The sequence below is a fragment of the Aythya marila genome, assembly GCF_965140915.1.
Source record: "Aythya marila genome assembly, chromosome: 5".
Taxonomy (NCBI): domain Eukaryota; kingdom Metazoa; phylum Chordata; class Aves; order Anseriformes; family Anatidae; genus Aythya; species Aythya marila.
In genome coordinates, this window is record NC_139046.1 from 20,555,907 (window position 1) to 20,572,238 (window position 16,332).

At 39.3% G+C, this 16,332-nt stretch overlaps 1 protein-coding gene across 5 annotated transcripts in view; it reads left to right on the forward strand.

The window, feature by feature from the left end:
• The window catches only part of LOC309878827 (receptor-type tyrosine-protein phosphatase eta-like), a 73,075-nt gene extending 57,383 nt beyond the window's left edge, over positions 1–15,692 (forward strand). For all 5 annotated transcript variants that reach the window (XM_082761807.1, XM_082761809.1, XM_082761811.1 and 2 more), the window contains 14 exons: positions 386–661; positions 1,695–1,826; positions 4,368–4,569; positions 4,673–4,791; positions 5,333–5,420; positions 5,859–5,900; positions 6,842–6,929; positions 8,042–8,132; positions 8,820–8,893; positions 9,030–9,164; positions 9,636–9,755; positions 10,793–10,953; positions 11,223–11,358; positions 12,098–15,692. In XM_082761807.1, the coding sequence (XP_082617933.1) occupies positions 386–661; positions 1,695–1,826; positions 4,368–4,569; positions 4,673–4,791; positions 5,333–5,420; positions 5,859–5,900; positions 6,842–6,929; positions 8,042–8,132; positions 8,820–8,893; positions 9,030–9,164; positions 9,636–9,755; positions 10,793–10,953; positions 11,223–11,358; positions 12,098–12,256 (1,823 nt within the window). In that variant the 3' untranslated portion in view covers positions 12,257–15,692. The remainder of the gene's footprint in view (positions 1–385; positions 662–1,694; positions 1,827–4,367; positions 4,570–4,672; positions 4,792–5,332; positions 5,421–5,858; positions 5,901–6,841; positions 6,930–8,041; positions 8,133–8,819; positions 8,894–9,029; positions 9,165–9,635; positions 9,756–10,792; positions 10,954–11,222; positions 11,359–12,097) is intronic.
• Positions 15,693–16,332: the final 640 nt, after the last annotated feature.

Consider the following 16,332-nt stretch of genomic DNA (forward strand, 5'->3'; position numbering starts at 1 on the left):
ATTAGGAATATCAAAGGAAGTTTTTTTTATTATTTGTTGGCCACTAAGCATTTAATGTAATTACACAGGGAGTTAGTGTTTGTCTACAAGTCTAAAAATGTTTGTGTTCAATGGGTGAACAGTATTGGAAAGCTTTGCTGATACTGACAAACACCTATCCAACCCCAGTTTTCTCAGTAAACCTGTCTGCAGAGGAACTGGCACAAAAGGGGGTCTGTGTACTTAATATGCTAAATACTCTTCTTCCTCATTGTGTGACAAGTTCTTTGTAGGCAGAAGTTTTGTCTGTTTAAAAGTGGAAAGCAATACCAGTGTTTTACAAATGCTTATACACAGAAGAGCTTATAAATAGAAAACTTTTTTTTTTTTTTTTTTTTTCGTGCAGTTCCTTCTCCAGTGAATTCATTTCAGTGTGAACCGGTGGCTAATATGTCTTACCTAATGCTGAAGTGGGAATGTCCTTATGGTAACTATTCTCACTTCATCATTAAAATATATTCTGCTGATTCTTCGGTTATAACAGAAGAGAGTCAGTCCTGTTCAGAAGGCTTCAAAACATCACCTTTGGATTATTTCAAAACCTATAATGTTACTGTTACAACTTCTTCAAATGGTAATACAAGTTCTCCAGTGCAGAAAACATGTAAAACAAGCATTACAGGTAAGCATTGAGATCTGAGAATGGAAGATATTTACAGGACCAAAACATTAACTGTGCAATTGCAGAATAGCATAATTGATACGCAGTTTATTATTATCATGCAGATTATTAAAAGAACACTACATTCATGCCAACTGTAATCTGAGTCCAGTTGTATGGCATTTAACAAGGCTAAATGCCAGTGCTGCATGTGGGGTCATAACAACCCCATGCAGCAACATAAACTTGGGGAAGAGTGGCTGGAAAGCTGCCTGGCAGAAAAGGCCCTGGGAGTGTTGGTTGGCAGTTGGCTGAACATGAGCCAGCAGTGTGCCCAGCTGGCCAAGAAGGCCAATGGCATCCTGCCTTGTACCAGACCTAGTGTGCCCAGCAGGGCAAGGGATGTGATCATCCCCTGTACTCGGCTCTAGTGAGGCCGCACCTCGAGCAGTGTTCTCTTTCGGGCCCCTCACTGCAAGAAGGACATGGAGTTGCTGGAACACATTCAGAGAAGAGCAACAAAGCTCATGTAGGGGATGGAAAACAAGACACATGAGGAGCAGCTGAGGGAGCTGGGGCTGTTTAGTCTGGAGAAACGGAGGCTGAGGGAGGAGACCTCATCGCTGTCTACAACCACCTTGAAATGAGGTTGCAGCGATGTGGATGTAGGTCTCTTTTCTCAGGTGACAAGTGATGGGACACAAGGGAACAGCCTGGACTTGTGCCAGGGGAGGTTTAGATTGGATATCAGGAAGAATTTCTTCATGGAAAGGGTGGTCGGGCTTTAGAACAGGCAGCACAGGGAGATAGTGGATCCCCAGCCCTGGAGGTATTTAAGAGGCGTGAGGATGTGGCACTGAGCGACATGGCCTGGTGGTGGAGTTCATATTTAGGTGAATGGTTAAACTTGATGGTCTTAAGGGTACTTTCAAAGCTAAATGATTTTATGATAAATATGCATGATCTGAATGATGTCATTATTACAATATATCCTTATTTGAAAAAATTATCTTCACCTGACATTAAGGTACTAAAAAAATATTTTTGTTTACAGATCCACCTGCTCCAAAAACAGCTCCTGTAATCAAGGTGCTTAGTTACAACTCATTGTCTGTTGAATTTTTTGATTTTGAGGCAGTGTATGGACCATTAAAAGCCTATGCAGTAATGATCATAACAGAAGAAGGTAAGATCTTTAAAATGGTGTCTCCTAGCTGTGTGAAACAGTTTATCAGATAGCATTACGTGAGGACAAAAAATTTACTGTGATGAATATCAGAAGTTTTAAACTCCAAACAGGTGTTAAATGGAGAGGGGAAAAGCTTGCTCTGTTTTCAGTCACCTTTCAAAAATCATGAGGCAAATACTGTGATTGACTGAAGCCAAATCACTTCTTGCTTTCACTCAGCCTTTTTCAGCCTGAGTTATCCTTGTATATAAGACTGAAGTATTGCTGTTGTGCTGTTGCTAGTGGTTGCCAGTGGTTACTTGATTTGCCAGTGGTTACTGCCACAAGACTGAGTAGTATCCTTCTTCCCAAGAGAATAATTTTCAGAGCTGGAAATATAGAGTTCTGCAATGTGGAATGTTTTTCTCCATCCCTTCTTCCACTGGAAGACTTCTGCAGTGAGATGGTGGTTTTGTTGTGGGTGGTTTGTTTTTGTGTGTGTGTGTGGTTGTTGGAAGGCTTGAATAACATTGTCAGCATTACATGTCACAGGAAGCAGAACACCAGGAAAAGCTAGATGGTATTCTATAAAACTCACCTCTTTAAAGCATCAAGCCTTCTTTAATTCATGAATGTCTAGAGACAAATCATAAAGTAAAGGAACATCTCTTTGCAGTGTAGGTTCTAGTTCACCTTTTAATTTCTGACAGTGCACTGGAGGAATAACACAGCTGATGGAGATAGTTGTTTTTGTTTTTTTCCAAGTGGGATATGACATTCCTGCTTGTCCTTTTTCTCAGCTCTGGAAATTTATCATGCAGCAGTCCGTAGATTTTTTTTTTCTGTGTTTTTCCATACAATATAAGTCTAAGAGATGTCCAGCTATATATGGTATGTCAGTGCAGAAAATTCCTATTCTTTTCACATGCAACTCAGCTGCCCTGGAACTGCTGATTTGAAAGTCATGTCTTCCACACAGTGACAGCTCTGCTTGTACTTTCAACCAGTCCTGTTTAGTCTTGACAAGCTTCAGTCCATTTTTGTGTGGATTGTAAGGAATTCAAGAAGGCGGTTTCAAGAATTGAGGGAAATAAGGAAGAAAGATCCTATGTATGTATGGAATCAGATCAGTGCTTTGGTAGGAGCAGAAAACCATCGTTATGGCCAACCATCACTTCAGCTTTGTAGTGTTCCGATAGTATTAATATGTGTGAATTGGGTTTCTCTGTCTGAAAATAGACATCATTACCTTAAGGAAAGGCATTCATTACTTTATGCATTTGTCTACGCAGTTGTGTCTCAGGCTGTGAGGTGCCTTGAGGAGATAACCAAGACATTCACAATTTGCTCAGGATGTACATCCTTTTGGAATTGAAATGAGGGACTGGATAAGACATCTCAGGTGGTATTGAACACCCATTTCTAGGCAACTGAGTTAATTCCAGCCTCAGATACATTTAATGTAACCACATTAATTCTTTAGAAGAGCTACATTGCACCCTGTTCCTGCACAGTTACAGCTAACGGGAGCTTTGCTGTTGGTTGCAGTGAATATCAGATCAAACTTTGTCTATGCAACTGTAGAAAACTTGTTAGAGCATTTCCACTTAGTAACCTTTCAGAGAGCCCCTTTGCAGCTTCTCCTTTTTAATGATAAATTCAATACTACATCAGCTTCCTAGAAGAAGCTTTTAGCTTTGTAAAGCAATCAGCAGAAAGCAATATAAGCAAACTTCAGCCAAATGAGGAAGACATTCTTCTTAGTTTGCTTGTCCTTGAATTGTCAGACAGCTGGTGGTGTAAGCTGTTTTAGCATGTCTAAGGTCATACGTGCCTCAGCTGTAAAATCTGCCTCAGATTTCTTGGGTTTGTCTTTTAACAGCAGACACTGCACAAAGCAATGTTGTCTGGCACGTGGTGTCCTACTGGTCACCGTTTGCATTACCCTGTTCTGCGTCTTTCAGACAAGAAAATGTTTTGGTCACTGATTGTTTTGTCCCACTTGTGTCTATGACAAGAGAAAGCAGAAAGTAACTCTTTCATTTCTCGGGGCGTAAGTGCGAGACTTTGTCAGACACAGCAGACAGTATAGGCCAGGATGAATTTAGCATCACCCTGAATGAAGCTTGATGTTGTTTGAATAGCACAGTGTTATCAAACACAAATTGCCCTTATTTTTTACAGTGTGTAGTATTCTCTACATTTGGTAGTTGATGGAGTGGGTTTGGACATGACTGACTTGTGTAGTGAAAGTTGTCCACAAGGACAGCAGAGTCCACCACTCATATGCCTTTATTGAGAAGCTCCACTGTACTTGGTAGAAGTAAAACCAAAAGGAGATGAAACCAAGTAACACCAGGGAGTAGAAGGGAAGTTAAGTAAATTGCACTGCAGCAGAGGGAATTTCTGAGATTGTCTGTTGCCCTCAGCCTTTCATTTCAGGCAGTACTTGCAGAGCAATCACAGCTGTGTTTTTTTGTGACACCCTCTCCAACTGCACTGATGGTTATAAAAACAGTGTGTGATGTGTACCACTTATATCCTTGTTTTTTCCTGAAGGTTGTCCACCTTTGAAATCTAAACTGAACTACACATATGAAGATTTCAAGAAAAAGAAGACAGGCACCTATGTGACTTATGTTATAGAGACAGAGAAGGCAAAACTACCTTCCTTCCGTTCTCAGCACATCATCAGTGTAGGCAAGGGAAACACCACGTATGGCTACAAAAATGGACCATTGACTCCACTTCATTCCTACAGGTATTTATCTCACTGCAGTTGAAACCTAAGAGTTCTAATTGAAGAGATCACAAACCTTGCTGTTAAAATCATGTCATGTGTGTTGTTTTTTTCCTCTTAACAGGGCAAGTGTTGCAGGCTTCACTAACATAAACTTTACTGCGGAAAACATCATTATGGAAGAATATAGTTATGTATCATTTTCACCCTGTTCTAACAAGGTTTCGTTACCCCAGGATCCAGGTATAGTTAATGCAGGACTGGCAGTTTTGAATATACGTTATGTGTGGAAATTCCTTAATTAATGGCAAGTTTCATGATAGCAAAACATCCATTCGTCTGTCTGCAATGGACTGTTCCTTTCTAGCTTTGCAGTGCCACTGCTCCATAAATTCATAACTAGCTAGTTCTGCAGGTGAGCTGCTAGTTATTCTTTTTTTCCATACATGACTTCCATTTGAGAAATAACCAAAACCTATGCTACTGATGTTGTGCTGAAAGGGATTGGATGACACAGTGTGACTTTAGTACAGAAACAAACAGCAAAAGCAGTTGTTCTAACAGTTCCTGTAAATTAGAACCAAATGTATTGGAATGCAAATACTGATCCTGCCAAATACTGATTCAATACTGGTCCTGCCAAAGGATACAGTAAAGAAGAGAGGACACTTAGGAGAATAGTGTGTGTTCTGTCACCTGTGAGGTTCTCTTGTAGTATGTTGATTGATTCAGAGCATTGTCAAATGTAAATCAATGATGAGTAATACTTGTTCTCTTTTATAAGGTGTTATTGCTGGAGCTGTTATTGGATGCCTTTTAGCTATATTGGCTGTAGTCACTATAGTGGGTTACATATTCTGGACAAGGAGAAGGTAACAACATGTTTGTTATTTAATTTGTTTTGTTGAGGAATATCAATATTTCACTGCTCTACCTTTTTATTAAAATAAGGTGTCTGTTCCTGTTCACTGTCGCCATGATGCTTTAAAATACATTCTATTCAAAATCTTTGTTATACATTAGAGCTGATACATCAGACTAGCTAAATGATTGTTCAAACCCATTGTTTTGAATAATTTTGCTCTGGTTCCAACAGAAAGAAACAGGCCCGTTACAAAACATCATTGAAAGAATGAAGAAGTTTTTTTATTTTTACTGCAGGTGTAAGGTTTGCCTCAGGAATTTTTTTTTGCACAGAATGAGATGATTTACAAGAAATTGTTCTGAGCAAGCACGTCATCAGAAATCTCATATATGTTCCATTAAATTCTACTGTGAGCCTATTGTGTTTTTTTTTTTTCTCCTCATAGGAAAGATAAAAGGAATACTGAAGTGTCCTTTTCTCCAATCAAGTAAGTCAATATCCTTTCAGATGGTGTTTTCTGAGCTCAAGTGATATGTGCAAAACTTACTCTGAACCCTGGTGCTTGTTTTCTGTGCAGTTTTACATACAATTCTGCATTATTAACTCCTCATGAAACTTAAAGATTCAAGCCTGCAGGCTAGAAATAATTATATTGATCAAGTCTTCCACAGCTGCTACAGTGATCTAAGTGCTTGCTTCATGAATCACTATTAGATAGACAAATGCCCCATGCAGTTTTGAAAAATAGGATGTTTGCATGAAACACAAGCTTCTGTACACATTAAAGAAGCAATCCAAATTGTTGGTAAAGAGCTCATAAGCAAAAATCTGCACTGAATTTTATGGCTGCTTTGCACTGAGCTGTTAATTCATATGATGTTGAGATTGTAATAGCCCACCAATAGGTAGCCACAATATCCTGGAAATCACAAGCAATTGAACCAGGTTATTGGCTCGTGCACCAATTTTATTTTATTTTTTTTCTGATGGAAAGGCATGGCCTGAGCATGCTATGAAGTTCCACCTGTGTAGACTTAATTAATTGATATAAAATGCACGAGGGAATGGGGCCGATCCGATGGAAGGGGAGCACAGAAATTGCTGCCTGACACCTGTCATATCCTTCTCATCAATAGGATGCACTGTTCACTTCTTGGCTGGCACAGATCAGTTAAATGCTCTGCCTTGATATTCTGTCCCCTGTAAATGCAGTTTTGTGGGTGCTACTAACAGTCATGCTTTTGTTCTTAGATTCACATAGTGAAAAGTACAACTGCATGTGTCTAATCATCCTTTTTTCTTCCTCCCTTCTCCCGCTCTCCCCTGAAGAGTAAAGAAGTAAGTAAAGCACATTTTGTAACGCATTAACTGAATTCATGGTTTATTTACCTAGTATCAGCTACCAATACATGGCTTTTCTCATTTTAGATCAAAAATGATTAAAGTGGAGAACTTTGAGTCCTACTTTAAGAAGCAGCAAGCAGACTCCAACTGTGGTTTTGCTGAAGAGTATGAGGTGTGTGTCCTCAGTCGGGAGAGCTTTGTGACAAATATTTTTGGAAAGCAAATTAGCTTTCCTTTGGAGTGTATGTGAGGTTTACTGAAGGGGAGGAGAATAAGGGACCTTTTACAATAGACATTATTAAGCTGCATGTGAGCTCTAAGTTTAGTTGAAGTGCATGATAAATTCTTCACATCCTGAACCATTAAATCTGCCTGTAAGCTATAGCATGGCCTGCTGCTCAGAGCTCTTGCTGGAAACAAGACCTCCAGAGTCCTTGCCCTCGTTGCACTAGTGGTATTTGTACTCTGGAAATGCCATTTACCTTCTCTACACTTTGTTTATTTCATCATTTTTTTCCTACACAGCAAGACAGGTCATTCACTAATAGCAAGCTTCTTTAATGCATTATGTGTGATTTGCAAACCACACCTGTGAATAAATTGAAGGATATAAGCAGTCAGAGAAAAAACAGAATTTCCTTAGTGACCGTAACTGTTTCTCTGTGAAGTGTGCTAAAGCTTAATTTATATAGGGTACAAAAGACAGGAATCAGCTGTCATCACGGACGGGTTCTGTGTTGTAATGTCTGCTGTTGAAAAAAATCTTACTTTTTTCCACTTCTCAAAGTTACTCACAGGTTTTCTTCTTTCCAGAACAAAGTTTGTCCCTTTACTATACCTGGCAGGCTGGTGCTCCACCCTTGCCCTCCTTTCAGATCTTGCTTCCTTCTTCAGTCCTTCCATGATGTAACTTGCTCCGTTTCTCTCTGTAATGCCAGCAAAGCTCATGCTAAATGATCTGCTGCCTTGGAGTTAGAATGGGTGTGCAATCAGTGTCAGTGTTAATGTATTTCTACAAAACTATTTCTAGGCTTTTAAAGCCCACTTCTGGGCTTTAAACATGCTATTACTCTTCCATTCTGTATTAATACTTTCTCTATCAGCTTTGTTGCTGTTACTCTCCTGCTCTCTTTGTAGAAAGCAGATTTTTGTCATCTATCCCAGTTTTACATGCCTACTTTTACAGCAAAGGCCAAGGTTGTTTGGAATATTTGCTTCAGTGATGTGTTTCTGTACAATTATTAAACCAGAACCAGGTGCTCATGGATCTTTCTTTCACTGTAGGAACTCAAGTCTACTGGTGTTCATCAGCCCAAATTTGCTGCTGAAATCCCAGAGAACAGGGGGAAAAATAGATACAATAATGTCTTACCATGTGAGTTACTCTCTCAGATTTTGTTACTTCTATTAATTGAGCTATTAGGTGAAAAACCTTGGGTTTGGCTAATTTCGTTTTAATAGTACCCGGAGGTTTCAAAGGGGAATTAGTGTTGCCAATTTCGAAAAAAAATGAAATTGGGTTGTTGTTTTACTTGTATGAACATGCCAGTGTGAAATCACTGTACAAACAAACCTAAAGAGCTTTCCTTGAAAGTTATAAAAATATTTTCCTTAATTAAATTGTTTTCATTTTTCATTTGTGAGAAACTTGCAGTCCAGATCTATCAGAACAATAAAAAAGAATATTAAGACATTGCAGGACAGCTTTGCAAACTAAGAACCTGAACCCTGCCAAGCTATCTGCAGGCATCCCAGCAAAGTGAAGTGTTAAGGAAGAATTGGATTAAATACAAATTTTTGTGTTTGTGAGAAAACAAATCGTATTTAAAAATACGTTCAGTGTTCTGAATTTATTGTTGCTGGCCAATCCTTTTTCTGAAGACCTTCATGATAAAAGCCTGAACTACTGCTACATCTGATTCCTAAAATTATGTTCTTATTCTTAGAATGTGCATCATTCTAAAACACCTTTTATTTAGAAAATGTGTTAGAACTGCAGTATTTTGCTGAAAATTTCTGAAAGTTCTTAAATTCATAATTTTCTTTTCCTCTCTTTCTGCAGATGATATTTCTCGTGTTAAACTTTCAGATCTAAACTCTGCAACTGGTGATTACATTAATGCAAACTATATGCCTGTAAGTTGCTTCATTAGTTGAGAAGAAAAATAATGTGTATTTTTGTGATATAGGCTTAACAGATCATGTGATTTATAAAATTGACTTTTTATGGCTTATGGATGAATGTGTGAATGTGTATATTTTTTCTTCTTAGGGCTATACCTCAAAGAAGGCATTTATTGCTGCACAAGGTCCGTTAGCCAATACTACAGAAGACTTCTGGCGCATGATTTGGGAAAAGAATATCTACTGTATTGTTATGTTGACGAAATGTGTTGAACAAGCCCGGGTATGGTGGTTTTGTTGTTGTTTTGTTTATCATTAATATTAAAACTGAACCATCTCTTGAATACAATTGTATCTCTTCTAATTTTGTTGTTACCCTAATAAGTTGGAGATTGATCACTCTTAAAACAAGCGTATAGTTAATGGAAGATTGTTTTCTGAATTCAATGAGCACATTTTTTTTTCCCCTTTATATCTCCTGACTACCAGACTCAGGAGGCTTGTGCAATCTCCATTTTTAAGATCGGTTCCTCTCCATAGAGAATGATTTTAATAGATCTGCTCTGTCCTTAGGATAGGACATTGGGAAGGGTGAAATGCTTCCTAGCCTCACTTGAGGGTGGCGTGTTATTTAAAACTAACAAACAAGGCCAAGGTGGAGTCACAGGAAACTACCTTGGCATGATCTTCTGTTTTTTTTCCCTGTGTTTCATTGCTCTGTGTAATGTGTTGAACCTTTTAATTCTCTTCTTAGACAAAATGTGAGCAATATTGGCCAGACAAACAAAGCAAAACCTATGGTAACGTTGCTGTGACAGTGGTCTTGGAGACTGTTCTTCCAGAATGGACAATAAGGGACTTCAATGTAGAAAGTGTAAGTGGCTGTCTAGTTGTTAGTTGTGTACAAATATGCGTGGAAGTGGTTTATTGAGTCAGTAACTTCATATGTCAAGCAACACTGGAGTGACAGAATATAGTAACTTCACTAAAATTTAGTCAAATTCAAAGTTATCGGAGTGGAAGGGATAAAAGCAGTGGCAAAATCCAGCCTGCTAATGGGAATTACTGGTTTTCCCATCAGTGACCCTTCAGAGTGTCTCCCTGAGACTTCCACAAAAACTCATGCTTTATGCAGATATTTGGAATATCTGCTAAATTATCAATTAGTCCCATCTCTGTCAGCAAATGTAATGCGGCAGAGATGATCTTGGAGTCAAGTGAAGAGTGAAAGGAAATTATTTCTAACTATTCTCTACTACAAGGGAAGGAAGAGGGAAATTGGAATATCATTGATCAAAGTCACAGAATCACAGAATTTCTAGGTTGGAAGAGACCTCAAGATCATCGAGTCCAACCTCTGACCTAATGCTAAGAGTCCCCACTAAACCATTTCCCTAAGCTCTACATCTAAACGTCTTTTGAAGACTTCCAGGGATGGTGACTCCACCACTTCCCTGGGCAGCCTGTTCCAGTGTCTAACAACCCTTTCAGTAAAGAAGTTCTTCCTAACATCTAACTTAAAACTCCCCTGGCACAACTTTAGCCCATTCCCCCTCGTCCTGTCACCAGGCACGTGGGAGAACAGGCCAACCCCCACCTCACTACAGCCTCCTTTAAGGTATCTGTAAAGAGCAATAAGGTCGCCCCTGAGCCTCCTCTTCTCCAGGCTGAACAAGCCCAGCTCCCTCAGCTGCTCCTCGTAGGACTTGTTCTCCAGGCCCCTCACCAGCTTCATCGCCCTTCTCTGGACCTGCTCAAGCACCTCGATGTCCTTCTTGTAGCGAGGGGCCCTGCACAGTTTGTAATGCGCAATTTTATTGAAAAGTCTTGCACAGTACTTATGGCAGGAAGCACTTCTGCTGCTCTTTTGAAGCTCATTTGTTTTCTTTTTTTCAATGTGTATTTCCCTAGGCCAACACAGGGGAGAGCCGCATAGTGCGTCAGTTCCATTTCACCTCCTGGCCTGATCATGGAGTGCCAGAGACAACAGACCTGCTCATCAACTTCAGACACCATGTTCATGAATACAGCAGTCAAAATCCTATTGACTCTCCTGTTCTAGTGCACTGCAGGTATGAAGAACAAATTCTTGTTAGACATGCTTTCATCTTGTGACTTTTTAAGAACAGTGCTTTTTCAGTGTGATTCTGGGAGTCCCAGAAGGGTGTCCTTCCTCCATCTTGGTCATGGTAAAACTCACGTCTCTGGACTGCAGAGGCTTTGATACCTGTGCCACTGAAATAATAGAAAGCATATTGCTAACTTCACTGGCTTTTTATTAGGCTACAGGTGAGCAGGTGGTTGAGAGAAAGTAGTAAATGTCTTCCCTGTGTCATTGCAGTGCTGGTGTCGGGAGGACAGGGACATTCATTGCCATTGACCGCCTGATTCAGCAGATTGAAATGGAGAATACCGTGGATGTGTATGGAGTGGTGTATGATCTTCGAATGCATCGACCTTTAATGGTGCAAACTGAGGTAAGATTTAGATTTTCATTCAGCAGCATGTTTCTCAAACATGCACAATAATCCAGGAAAGGTAGACTATAGACTGTAGCTCAGAATTACAGGAAGATAAGACTTTACAGAGCGATCTAAAAATCGCCCTCGTTTAAACTTCCCTGCTTCCTGCCCTATTTCTTACTATAAAAGTATTTGCAGCTAAGTTTTTTTTAGTATATCCAAGCAATCTCTTTTTGAGGGTAATTTGTTGGACTAGCATTTGCAGGTAGAAAGAATTAAATCCTGAAAACTTACTTTTAAGCTTGTTCAACCCATGTGAGTTTTATCTTTATAGCCACAAGCCAGAATTGCCTTCAGTCAAGAGGTCTCTGCATGCATCTTTTGTATTCTGCAGGAACACAGGCGTTCCTGCAGGAAGTACTGCTTTCATCTGAAAAAGCATGTGGATTAACTCAAGCTGATCTGGAAAAGGCTGTAAAATCTCCATCATAAAAGTCTTTTAAGAGGATGTTAGGCAACACAGTAAATTAGATCCTTTTTTTTTTTGCTGAGGGTTCACAAGACATCATGAGGTCTGTTCTAGTCCAACTTCCTATATACATACAATTTCTAAAATGCATAAATAGACTGTGTGTGAAAACATGCAGTGCAGTACCTCCAAAAACTGAAACTTGTATTCAGGAGCAGAACTACTTCCAAAATCAGGTATTTGCTAGAACTCTCTTAATATCCTTTCTTCTTTTTCTCCCATCAGGACCAGTACGTCTTCCTAAACCAGTGTGTCATGGATATTATTAGATCCCAGAAAGACAAGAAAACAGATCTTATTTACCAAAACACAACAGCAATGGCAATCTATGAAAATTTCACACCAGAGCCAAGGTTTGGGAAGGCTAACGGCTACCATGCATAGCCTGGAAGGAACGCAGTGTCTCCAAGAGGTGTTGTCTGCGCATAAGAAAGGAAGACGTTCTACGTATGTTTTCCAGGATTGTGTGCAGTGTCTTACATTTGGTTTCTCCAGTTTTGTCCTTATATGAAGATGTGATCTACAGGAGGACGAAAACAGTGCTGGCAGGAGCCAAGGATTGTTATAAAAAGAAAATACTTAAAGTTAACAGAGGAATTTTTGCTTTTTCTTGGGAATTTAACAGTACTGATAGGTGAAATAGCATTTACAGTACGAACAATGAACTAGAATTTCAATATTAAAATAATAACACAAGCTTTTTATTACAATTTTATATGATTTCATTTAAAGACACCAGGCTTGTGGGCTGTTTTAATATATTTAATTATAAGTTTCAGGAACATATTTTATCTACTGTATCTGGTTACTTAGCTAATAGATACGTGCCTCTGTGATCTTTTTTTTTTTTTTTTTTTTTCCTGAGTGTTCCTTTTTATTTAAAAAAGGACTACAAACACCTCCTCCAAATGGACATTTGTACTTGGAAATTGTGCCTTTTCTAGTTGCTACTCTAGAAAAAAAAAACAGCAGAGATTCTATTTTTGTACTGAAACTCTTAATGAGAACACAGATTTTTAAATAAGGCTTATGTCAAACCTAACTGTAGTTGCACTGTTGGCAGGACTCTCCAGAAGTTTGGAGGTGAGCTTTGTTTTTGCATTTCACCATGAATATCCCCTGCCTTAATGTTTCGGTGCCTCTGCTTGAGGAAAAGGAGTGTGGTGTGTCACTCCGAGCTTTAACTATAGTGAAAAACTGAGCAAGTGAGTATGTGAATGTGTGCGCGGGGTTGTGTGTGGGTGTGTATGAAGGACAGAATAGCCCCTCCCTGTTCCTGGCTGATATTCCTGTTTTTATACAATTTATAATGATTTATTTAAAGGTGCAATATATGATTTACTGAATAATGATCACTCTATTCTAATAGAGTTTTACTCAGGTCGGTGTCTTTTTATTGTTGTTGTTTTTTCTCAAATGTATAAATCTGTGAAAATGTTGAACTAAGGTTCCAGGTGTCCAAGCACTCCCAAACAGATTGACTGGCTTTACTGTTTCTACCAAAACAAATTGCACAAAGTTCTGCTGTAAAGACCAACTTCTCGGTTGATTTAGCCGTTTAAAACTGAGACATATGTTACCTGCCTGCATCTCATTGATCTAATGTAATTGTTTTGTAATTGTTTGCAATGTACTGCTGCTGTTATTTTAACTGGTCCTTTTAAAAATAGAACAAACAAGCAGAAAACCCCTAGTTTGCTGGTTTTGCAAGGCAAGGATTTGATTGGATTTTGCTGGTACATAACTGCTAGACTTATGAAGGCATTACCGATGAAGGACTTCTTAAATAGTTTGGGGGTGTGTTGTTTTTTGGTCTTTGGATCATTGCACTGGTTGCATTGCAAAGGAATATGAAGTTTATGAATAATGCTATAGAATAGCTCTAAAGAAGTGAAAATCTTGTGAAGGTTTAATAACCAGAGTCCCTGAAGTTCTGCTGCTTTTTGTTTGTTTGTTTGTTTTTTTTAGCAGAGTTGTCAAAAATAGCTACATATATTAGGAGTATATGTGGTCTTACAGTGGAACCTGGCAACCTCACAGAATCCACTGTTAGCAGAAGAAAATGTAGGAATTCCTGGTGTACAACTGTAAATTTACAGATAACCAGAGGAATTTTTCACACCCAGTGTGAAATTGTGGTGTGCTAGGTGAGCAAAGCTGGAGGACAAACCACAAAATGCTTCGGTTCTTTTTTTTTGTAGCAACCACTTGTGGGTTCTTGAATATTTTTTCTTTCTCTGATTTTTTTTTAATCAGTACACATACACACAAAAACAAAACAAAAACCTCCAAACCTAATGCATGAGGTTAGCAATCCTGCCCGACTCCATCCAAAATGGCAGTCCACATAGTTGATCTCACCCAGCATTCTTCCTAAGCTGCTGTCAGATGACAAACAGAAGTAAACCACTGGGACCAAACTGAACCATTCCAAAGGAACTGGGAGGAAGAAAGGCCTGTCCCTTACAGTCATGTTATTTTTTTCTTCCTTTCAGTCTTCTAAGTGCAGAGCACAGAACCAGTTATTCCTTATTCCAGGTCCTGCGGAAACTTGCTGCCTTAGGGTGGTGAATGAATGCTCTGTTGCTTCAGAAGTCCTTGTTTTATACAGCACAGAGGAGAGGGAGATGAATCTTCTACTTTAGATTGTGTTTGCTTTATATTGCAGTGGAACATCAGAACCAGATAGCATCGTGTTTCTGTCCAACCACCTTTTCTTGCAGAAAACAAAAGTATCTGTCCCATTCTTTTGATGTTGGAAGTCTCAGTGTCACAAAGTCTCCATTGTGTCAGCATCTAATGAATATCCATTTTTAATACCATTGTATCTACTTCAACACTTCTGTGATTTCCCAACACTTAATCATTGTGAGAAGAGGCAGAAGTTTGAACTAAATGACCTGTAGATCCCAGGGATAGGTGAAGGGCCGAGGGGAAGATGTATGAGGAGCGGCTGAGGGCACTGGGCCTGTCTACACTTCATTGCGAGGGGGGGTGGAGAGGCAGGTGACCTATTCTCTGTAAACACCAGTGATAGGACCACAGGAATGGTGTTAAACTGAGGCAGGGGAAGTTTAGGCTGGACATCAGGAAGGGGTTCTTCACCGAGAGGGTGGTCGCACACTGGAACAGGCTCCCCAGGGACGTAGTCGCTGCACCAAGCCTGTCTGAATTTAAAAACCGATTGGACTGTGCACTGAGTCACATGGTCTAAACTTTAGGGCAGACCCGTGCAGTGCCAGGAGTCGGACTTATGGGTCCCTTCCAACTCGGGATATTCTATGATTCTATGAAAAGGTTGGTAAGGCTTAAAATGTTTTAAATGAAGTTGGCTCTATTTTCTCTGTGAGTAAGTAGGCCGTGCTTCATAGGATATCTATGCAGGAAGAACAGGATTACAGGTAACCTTTCTACCAGGGGTCTCTTGTGGATCCTTTTTGGCCAATGTGACTTGAATCCTGGCAAATATTTTTTTCCCTGCATTCTGATGTTCACCGTGTTATAGCTGCTGAGATCTCTCTCCTCATTCAGTGTTTTCTCTTGCTGTTGCTCATCTAAACTGATTTACTTTCCAGGCTCAAAGCTCTACTCTGTGGCAATGACATCTCCTGCATTTCTGTTGTACGCTTCTTCCCATTTGGGGCCTGCTTAAGAAGGGAAAAGTTGATGCGTTTCAAATAAGTGACTGTTAGTTAAATATCTTGATATGATGTATAAATTTTATTGTTTTCTTATTTGTTGTACAGGAAATTTCAGCACGTCTATAATGTTTTTAATTGATTTGTTTTTAAAAATATAAAAGTAACAATTAAAAAGCATCATCCTAGAGCACTTTGTCGTTTCCTTTCTTAGAGTTTTGTTTTCAGTTTCTTTTGAATTAAAATTAATTTGCCAAAATACCTGTTTCATTTAGAAAGGCTTTAAAATGTGCAAGAAAAGTGGGTTCCAACCCTTTCAGGTGGATTATGAGATGATTTGTGTTACAGTCACGGCTCTCTAAAGGTTGTTATTCTGACATTGAGACTTGCGTAGCAGGACCAGGACATGACGTTTCTCTAAACAAAGAGCTTGCACCAGTTGAAGGAACAATACCTTAATGCAAGCTCAATCAGAAGATTTCTACTCACTGAAATAGCCATGGCTGAGGACCGGTGTTTGTAGGACTTATTCAAAAACAAGAGTGAGTATTTTTTCATCCCTTGAATGGGCTGTTCTGTTGTCACAAGGGAAAGCATAAAAAGGGATACTTACAAAGAAAATATCTTTGTGATAACAGACTTCTTGATTACAGATTACCTGGCTGTAGATGCATACAAAATACCTCAATTCAGTCAATTTCTATTAAAATTCTCAGTCTCCATACCTGGTGAGCATTATCCGAATCACTCCCCAGGAAAATCACATGCCCAGAAAATGATTCTGGCACTCAGCAGCTCTCCAGTTCATCTCAGGGTGCTGAC